This window comes from Xenopus laevis, chromosome 7L (genome assembly GCF_017654675.1).
Source record: "Xenopus laevis strain J_2021 chromosome 7L, Xenopus_laevis_v10.1, whole genome shotgun sequence".
In the NCBI taxonomy this organism is placed as follows: Eukaryota; Metazoa; Chordata; class Amphibia; order Anura; family Pipidae; genus Xenopus; species Xenopus laevis.
This window is the reverse complement of record NC_054383.1, coordinates 35,516,458-35,526,133: the sequence shown is the minus strand read 5'-3', so window position 1 is coordinate 35,526,133 and position 9,676 is coordinate 35,516,458. Positions and strand designations below refer to the sequence as shown.

At 38.8% G+C, this 9,676-nt stretch overlaps 1 protein-coding gene across 1 annotated transcript in view; it reads left to right on the top strand.

Annotated features, from left to right (window-relative positions):
- Positions 1 to 2,930: 2,930 nt before the first annotated feature.
- Positions 2,931 to 9,676, top strand: part of LOC108696205 (hexokinase HKDC1) — a 29,539-nt gene continuing 22,793 nt past the window's right edge. Inside the window, exons 1-3 of the mRNA XM_018225351.2 lie at positions 2,931 to 3,233; positions 6,177 to 6,339; positions 7,096 to 7,244. Of these exons, the coding sequence (XP_018080840.1) occupies positions 3,171 to 3,233; positions 6,177 to 6,339; positions 7,096 to 7,244 (375 nt within the window). The 5' untranslated portion in view covers positions 2,931 to 3,170. The remainder of the gene's footprint in view (positions 3,234 to 6,176; positions 6,340 to 7,095; positions 7,245 to 9,676) is intronic.

Sequence of the window (9,676 nt, the reverse complement as noted above, 5' to 3'; positions counted from 1 at the left end):
TATAAATTACTATAAAGTGGTAGAGACTTACCCATAACAAAGATAAATGGCAAAAAAAAACCACACAACTGTGCAGCACTCAGGATATAACTTTAGGGCTTATTTTATAACAGGTCAAAATGGCACCTTTGGGTGTGGTATAAAAAAAGTGAAAGCTCTAACAAGGGTGTGAATTTTGCAGAAAAAACAGAGTATTTCTTCTTGTGAAACAGCATTTTATAGGTTAATAATAGGTTCACATAGCACAGGCTTGTCCAAACTCCAGCCCTTGGGCCAATTGCGACCCGTTTTCAATTTTAGACTGGCACCCAGCCTTAAACAAGGATTCGCCCATTCAAGGGCAAACCAAGATAAAAATTGGCATGCAACTGGCCAGCCAAAGCCAGGATCTTCTTCTTGCTGCGATGGATGTGCGCAGTGATGTAAAGGCACGTTAGCATGTGCACGTGATGTTATGACGTCACTGGATTAGGCGCTAGTTCTTGCCGGAGACTGACATTCCACCCATGTGCCTTTTAATTTTTCTTGCGAATGCACATTAGCATGGTCACCAACTCATCCCCCCCCAAGTAAAATGTTTATATAATATGCTTCAAATTAATTGGAGGGCTCCCTTCTGAATGGACCGTCAGACTGGGTCTCACCGAGTATCATTCTAAGGTCAGAAAAATAGAATATATACATAAATGAAAGGAATAATAAAATAAAATATAGCCTAAATGAGAAAACAATAAAAGTTTTAAACAAGTAAATAGAAGAAAAAACAGAAAAGGAGGAAAAACAGAAAAAAGATGAAAAGGGGGAAAAAAGAAAGAAATGCATAATAAAAAAAGAGGAGGGACAAGAAAATGATTTTATAGTGTGGCAATTCATTTTACTTAACAACATAATAAGTGGAATCAACATGCTTCATTTACAAAAAAGTTGCAAAGTGCTAAAGTACATTCAGAATACAGGTATGGGACCTTCTATAAAGGATGCTCGGTAACGGGGTTTCCAGATAAGGGATCTTTCTGTAAATTGGATCTTCATACCTAATGGTTCAAAGAATGTCAGGCTGAATGGCCAGCCCCCACACATTTTCACCTCACCAAATCTGGCCCTCGTTGCAAAAAGTTTGGACAACCCTGAGATAGCAGTACCACTTTAAAATGAATATGACACCTGTAAAGTAAGCTAAATGAGCTTGTGTGGCAGAAATATTGTGGCAGATTATTATAATAAAGTTCAATCACACTTTACAATCCCCCATCTATCATTGACTGTTCTTGGCCCACCTCATATAACTAACATGATTTTGGGGTCATGGGAGAAGCATTGCCATAGAAATATTATATCTGAAGTGATCATGTCTTGCCTTTCAGCAGGTGTACATGCTGCTTTTTATGCCACAGTGTAGGTTTAATAATGACTGCCAGCGAACTTTGCTCTCCAAGGTGGATGTACGTACCAGATAAGAGCTCATTGTTTTACACAATTACATGTTTCCTCATATAAGTACAAAGGTCAGTTCAGTTCTTTGTAGCTAAATGCACAGAGTATTCATGCTTCCTTACTAGCAGGACAGGACACTATACTGGAAACGGTCTTTGAATTTTTTTTTCTAATGAGGTTCTATGTTCAGATAAACTTGCACCCTACATTAAACCTAATTTAAAAGGGTGCATGTAGACATTTACAAAAAAAGCATAAGGCATTGATATAAGGTACCGCTGGTTCGTTTCAGGGTTGTACCCCTTTGTCTTTCAGTTAACTCTAGAGCGTCTAATTCTAAGCAACGTTTCAATTTGCTTTTTATAGTTTTTTAATTATGTGCCATCTTCTGACTCTTTCCAGCTTTCACATGGGGGGTGGTCACTGCCCCTATCTTAAAACAAATGCTCTGTAAAGCTACACATTTACAGTTATTGATCTTCTATTCATATTCCAGTCTCTTATTGAAATCAGTGCATTGTTGTTAGGGCAATTTGCACCCTAGCAATGAGATTACAAACTGGAGAGCTGCTAAATTACTCAAACACTACAAATAATAAAAAATAAAAACCAATTGCAAAATTCTCTCTACATACATACATACATACTTACTCCTTTATAAAAACTACTACTACTATTTTTAAAAATCAGCAATTTTCAAATTGTTCTCAAAAGAACCATTGATTGAGCTTCTATTTTACCTTCAGTGTATGCAACATGTAATGTCACCACTAGAAGTAATTTAATCTGGCATTGGATGCAAGTGCAAGAGCACTAATGGGTGCAAATCTGTGCTTGTGTTTGCAGAGGGGACCAACCAAGCCCCTAAAGTTGCAAGAAGCTCTATATTAAGAGGAAGGCACAACATGTTGTACACCATTCTAGGAGCTCCACTACATAGTAGAGCGCTATAAGCAAAGTACTTTTACCTTGTGCCTGGCTTTGTAAATAAGTCTACTCTCTGCTTTACATGGCAAATGTATCAAGTATATCTATTTGATTGGCTTGACTGGATTTGCCAGCAGGACTGAACTTTTTGATAGTCTCTAGGATGTGTATTTGTTTGTTGACCTCAGTGACCAACTGACTGCCTACTCCTGAGATGCCTTTGCTGTTATTCTAACTCTTGGGAGATTTCATTGGCTCTGAGTATATGTCTTATGTAAAATGACTTCCCAAGGTCTGAACCTGTTGTGGGTTTTAGTTAAGTCAATGCCAAAATGAAACCAAGCGCATTGTCCTGACTGAAGTTGTGCCCCACAGATCCCAGGCATCCCAACCCATGAGCCTTTGAATGAGAGTCTTATACATAGACTTGTTGTAGGTAATCGACACTGTCCTTAGTCTCATACATTACATGCTATTTGATAGAGGCCCACTTACTATCACAGCCGAGGAACTGAGTTTCAAGCAGGTGAAACCAAATGAGTTTGAGCAAATGATTTATCCTGACAGCTCAGCCAACGTTAGCAACCAGCAATAAAACTACCCAGGAAAGGCAGAATGTTAATGATTGAACCAACCTAGTGAATCACTGCAGCTCTTGTCTTTGCTTTTAAACCAATCTTCGTTTGCTCACATCAACTGCATACATGTCTTCTGCCTAATCTTGTTCAGAAAAGACATTTTTCTTTTTATGTTTTGTTGGGTGTGACTATTTTCCTCTCCACAACTAAGATCCAGACCAATATTCGAAGATGTTTGCCGTGCATTTGATATCCTTTTTCTTTACAAAATTAAAAGAAGATCAGATTAAAAAGGTGAGTGCAACCCTCCCTTCAGTTTATAGATGGGATATAGAAAAATAGAGTAGCTAATTAATCCAGAGTCCGAAATATATGCTCATTATTAAATGGTATTTTATGGTATGAACTGAAATTATGTTGAAAATTATATTACAGGTATTGCATCTATTCTTCCAAAACATATTTTCCAGAAAGCTCTGAAATACACAGCAATGCCATTTCCCAGTGCGTGTTTAATATAATTTTTCATTTTTAGCTCATTTCCCCCTTTTCTCTGTAATAATAACAACACAGTAGTTTATACTTGATGGTAATTGCACTGCATGAATCCATATTGATGGCAAAACAATGCTATTGGTTATATTCATCATTTATTTTACAGGTATGGGAGCTGTTATCCAGAATGCACAGGACTGGGGGGGGGGGATCGTTCCGTAATTTGAATCTTTATACCTTACAACTAATAACATTAAATAAACCCAATAGGCTGGTTTTGCTTCCAATAAGGATTAATTATATCTTAGTTTGGATCAAGTACAAATTACTGTTTTACTATTACAGAGAAAAGGGAAATCATTTTAAAAAATTTGGATTATTTGGATAAAATTAAGTATATGGGCCTCTCCATAATTTAGAGCTTTTTGGATATCAAGTTTCCGGATAATAGATCCAATACCTGTAATAGCACTCTTAAGACATGATGCTCCATATTATGGAAAACCTTAGGCACTCAAGGATTCCATGCAATAGAGCCCAGACCTGTAGTACTATAGTCTGTTTACATATACAGTGGTGTAATAATAACACTAGCTGGTGTTTTTCTGATAAATGATCTCATTTTGGTGAAGTCATCATTTCTTTTCTGGGAGCCCATACAGACCAAAGGCACCATGGAGTGAAAGCAACCTGTTAAAGTTTCTTTCATTACCTAAAAAGGAAGAAATGCTTTTTTCCTATTTAGCTATTTTCTGGCTATTTTGGGTTTTGCCCTGTTTCCTCTTTTCTATCTTATGGTGCATGGAGAATGCACCAATATGCATTGAAAATATGCACTGATAGGGGCATGTGTTATGTCATTTGACACTAGGGGGGAAATTAATATAAATTGCAATTTTGCACACAATGGGATTGCAAGTTTTGCCGTGAGTATACCAATTTTTAACTCAAATTTCAATGTGCCTCAAAGGGTTTGGATTTGATATAATCAAATCTAGATATTACCAGGATTTTACAGAATCGTAGAGTTGGTGCATTCCTACTAATTACAGAAATGTAACTTAACTGAACTGACTAAGCACACCCTTGAATGAATGAATGGAGGGCTACTATGGCTTACTGCACCTCTGTCTTACAACCTAAATTTGTATACTATACACAGATATAGAAATATAGCAAAGATAATGCGTAAAGTGCAAGCAGTTTATGTATGGAGCACTATAGCCTTGTCATTTGCATCAACTTTTGAGTATACCAACGATCTCCAACCAGTGGCTCGTGAGCAATTGGTGACCTCAAACCAGGTGCTTATTTTTTTGGAGGCAAGTTTTATTTGCATAAAAACCAGGTCTACAATCAAACAGAGCCTCCTGTAGGCTAAAGGTGGCCATACACGGGCCGATAAAAGCTGCCGACAGACCAAGTCGGCAGCTTATTGGCCCGTGTATGGGGGCCCCCGACGGGCTTCCCCGATCGAGATCTGGCCGAAAGTCGGCCAGATCTCGATCGGATGGGGTTAAAAATCCCGTCGGATCGCGGCCGCATCTGTTCGTTGATGCGGTCCCGCGATCCGACCACCCGTTTGCGAATGTGAAGGATCCGATCGTTGGGCCCTAGGGCCCACAATCGGATCAGCCCGATATTGCCCACCTTGAGGTGGGCATATCGGAGGGAGATCCGCTCGTTTGGCGACATCGCCAAACGAGCGGAACTATCCGTGTATGGCCACCTTAAGAGTCCACATAGGGGCTACCAAATGGCCAATCACTGCACTTGTTTTGCATCACCCAGGGATATCATTCATGCAGTGGCGGAACTACCGGGGGAGCAGGGGGTGCGAGCGGGCCAAGGCCCGCACCCCCTCAGGGCCCCCCGGTAGTCCGTGCGCCACATACAAATGCGGCCGTACGGAGGGGGTGGGGCCCGGCTGCGCGTCCCACACCAGGGCCCGCCCCCCTCTAGGATCGCTACTGCTTTCATGCTTGTGTTGATCCCCAACTTTTTACATCTGAATGTTGCTCATGGTGAAAAAAGGGTGGGGCCCCCCAGAATAGACAATCCCAACCCCTCTGCTTTATGGATGAGCTTGTCATTCCTCCCCTGATACAAACACAAAGGACAACAGCACATGCTAGTGGAACTCTATGATGCCAATTTGGTTACCTGATTGTTATAAATATGTTGGCAATCAACAAAGTGATCATTTTGCATTAGCGGCAGCCTTTGAATAAATGAACATCAGGTGGTGGAATAATATATATAAATATATTGTAATATAAATACTTAAGTAAACTTTCTCCTCCCTGTAAAACCAGTGTTGTGTTTTAACTGATTAAGTGCAAATTAAGCTGTTAGTCAGTTTACTGTCTTGGAGATGTTGTCCATCAGTTGTGCACTATACACAAACCAAGATCCTTCCCAATAGAAACTGTTTTGTGTAAGCTAATCATGTTTGTTTACTGTTTGTATCAAATGCCCTTGAATAGCTGATGCTGGGATGTTTGCTCAGTACTGTACTTGGTAACACAGGAAACATGTAAATAAATGTTCAAAGATGTGGTTTTAGCTGGCTTTGTCCTGTGTAATCAGGTGCCTTTCTCTTGCCCTTTTTATTCATATCAGGTGTTGGTTAGTAAATAAAGTGTTCAGAGGCTTCCAAATCAAATGTCATGTCTGGTATATCACATTTGCAGTAAAATATATCTTCTGCCATATATATATTTATATTTCTCCCATGACCAGGTTGATCGTTTTTTGTACCACATGCGTTTATCAGATGAAAACCTACTAGATATCATGGGTCGCTTCCGAAGTGAAATGGAAAAAGGCCTGAAGAAGGACACAAACCCAACTGCATCCTTGAAGATGCTTTCGACCCATGTCAGATCTACTCCGGATGGTTCAGGTGAGAGGACTTATTCTGTATTACCTAGCAGACTGTAGAAGTGCATTGTAACATGCTAAACTGTCTGCCTTTTTAAATATAGATATGTTTCTTTTGTATCCTAGTTTCCCAGGTGCAATAACCAATTGCAATCAATATTTGATTTGAAACAGATAACCAATACATTCTACTTGCTTATTGATTACTATAGATAGCAAACCTTTAATTGCAAAATCCTGTAAGTCTTATTGTACTACTTTTGCCATAATTTAACTTCAGGCATAATTATAATACAGTACAGATATGGGACCTGTTATCCAGAATGCTCAAGACCTGGGGTTTCTGGATAAGGAGTCTTTCTGTAATTTGGATCTCCATACCTTAAGTCTACTAAACCCACCAGGATTGTTTTGACTCCAATAAGGATTCATTAGATTAATTATATCTTAGTTTGGATCAAGTACAAGGTATTATTTTATTATTACAGAGAAAAATGAAATCATTATAAATTGAATTATTTGATTAAATTGGAGACTATGGGAGATGGCCTTCCTGTAATTCAGAACTTTCCGGATAAAGGGTTTTCAGATAATGGCTCCCATACCTGTACTACCTAATTTCAGGGCACCACATATATAATAAACCTACTAGAATAAGTTCCTCCACCATGCAAGTACTCAGTATTTATTGTTCCTCGAATCAGGGCTGTGGTTTTTGGGTAGAGCAGAAAGAACATTTCTCCATATTTCTGGAACAAAAACTCCATTCTGTCCACAGAAAAGGGCGATTTTCTGGCTTTTGATCTTGGAGGCTCAAACTTCCGTGTTTTGAGGGTTAAAGTGTCTGAAGATGGAAAGCAGAAGGTGCAGATGGACAGTCAGTACTACCCCATGCCCAATGAAACAATGACAGGAAGTGGGGCAGAAGTAAGTCTGGTCTCTCTATCCTGTAATTAAGAAAAACATCATGTTGTCTTCTCTGTGCTTGAAAATCTAAATTGAGTCTATTTTTTTGTTTTGAGGGGTAGTGGCCCTGGCAGCCATATATCAATAAACAATTACCAACTTAAAAGTTAAAGATATGATATATCTATAATATAATTAAAGTTTATTTAAAAGGTGAACCTTCTCTGTAAATCAAATTCATATTACGACAGACAAGCAACAAGTACATTCTGCATCAGTATTGATAGTTATAAGCTCCATATCATTGTCTTTAATGGCAGATCTTCAATTTATGTTAATGTTTATTGATTTCAGAACAAATTCTCAGGAGCAGCTCAGAGCGCAATGAACATTTGCGCATATAATATACAGCATTTCTAGTCTTACCCACCCAACTATAACCTTTTCAGACCCCCAATTTTATATGAGGAGAGAAGGACAAATCTAAATAATAAGAATAATACAATGTCTGGCGAGAGCATATTCTAGGGCTAAGACCAACTGTATCTGGTGTTTATTCCTCCATTGTATTCTTTACAAATGTGGTTGTGGTTATTAGAAAATAAACAACCTGCACATCTCCTTGTGCTCATTGCTGGAAAACAAGCAACCCTCCAATGCATGGGAAACCACAATGAAAAAAGAATTCTGCTAAACAAGATACCTCTTTATAAGAAAATAATAAAAAAACAGGAATAAGTAGTAGCTCTTTCCTGACTGATAAAATTGTCAGCCATCCAAAAGTTATTGCAGTTGAAAGGGCCTATGGTACACCCTGTCTTAGTGGGTCTTGAGCAAGTGCATATTTTGCCCATCTATTAAATTAGCCTGGTACTTGTTTAATTGCAAGACCTACATGCTACATTGTAAGTACAGATAACCACATTGTTTCTACATGTTCCATGATAAAAATGAGCCTACCTGTATCTGACACACATACTTACTTGCAGTTTGTCAGCGGGGGCCTGCGGCACCCACAGGGGGGTGTAGTAAGGATCAAGGAGGAAGTCCTTTTCCAGTGAGTCCAGGCAGGGTACAATTCAAGGGTAATCCAAAAGAGAGGTCAAGTTCAGGCACGGGTTCGAGATGGCAGGCAGCAAGGTTCAAATGTCAGGAAACAGGCAGAAGATCTATAACAGGAAAAACAGGCAAGCTGGGAGACCCAGGAACACAATATAATATTGAGCTATACCCGGGCATCTAACCCGGGTTTCCGGTGTCTTTTTAAGTTTGAATTTGGCGCCAAGCGCGTGACGTCACCGCGCCGGTGTCCTTGCGCCCACGTGTAGTCCTGGGCGCCGCCATCTTGGATCCGCCGCGCCGGGGGAAAGGTAGGGAGCGCCGAGCGCTCATTGTGACACAGTTGCAGCGCCTTGAATGCATGTACTTGAATGGACGTTAGCACTTAAAGCTTTAGCACTCTAGTACTTAAGTCCAGTGTCATAGTAAATCTGGAAGGCAGTAAGATCTGTGATCTATTTATTGGCTTCCAAATGCCTACACAGTTTGCTAGCAATAACTGTAGACACCAAGAATTTAGAAATTATCATATTATTATTATTATTATTATTAACATGTATTTATATAGCGCCAACATATTGCGTAGCAATGTAAAGTAAATGTGATTATTCAACTAAATCACATGAATTATATACATAGAACATACTGTATGGAGTTACATACATCACAATCAATACCGGTACAAAAGGTGAGGAAGGCCTACACTCTAAAGGGAGCAATTACCAACTTAAAAGTTAAAGATATGTCTATCTATAACATACTTAAAGTTTATTTAAATTATGTATTTAAATTAATAATTAAATTAGTAAATTAATTTAAATTAATGCTTTAATTAAATAATACACAAGAAATATACATGCAGCAGAGCTTCTGTAATTATTGCAACTATAACATTTCATGGGCATTGAGTATTAGTATGGCCTGCCAACAAATATGCAATAATAACCTGGACGTGACACCATGCTCTCATTTTTCACCAGCCATGGATTCACAGTGAAATTTCGCATTTCACCGTCTGCAAATTATTTTGCAAAACAACATAAACATTTGCTGTGATAAAAATTACACAGAGACAAACAATTTGCCATAAGAAAAAACGTCCGTTGATTTTAATGCATTTGGACAAAAAAGTCTCAGAGACAGAAAAAAGCTGCCAAAAGAAAAAACTCAGATTGACTTTAATGCATTTGGAGCACTAATATCATATGATATTTGGTGTGCGTGTATTGCGTAAGATCGTAATTGTTACGTATATGGGCACTTTAAGGCACAGGGGAGGGTTAGCAATGAGTGGAACAAAGGTAGCTAAAGCTTTACTTGTGCAGAATTGCTGTACATAAGTATCCAGATAGCAACAATGCCACAAGAAGACAAGATAGTAGTTTGTTGTTCTA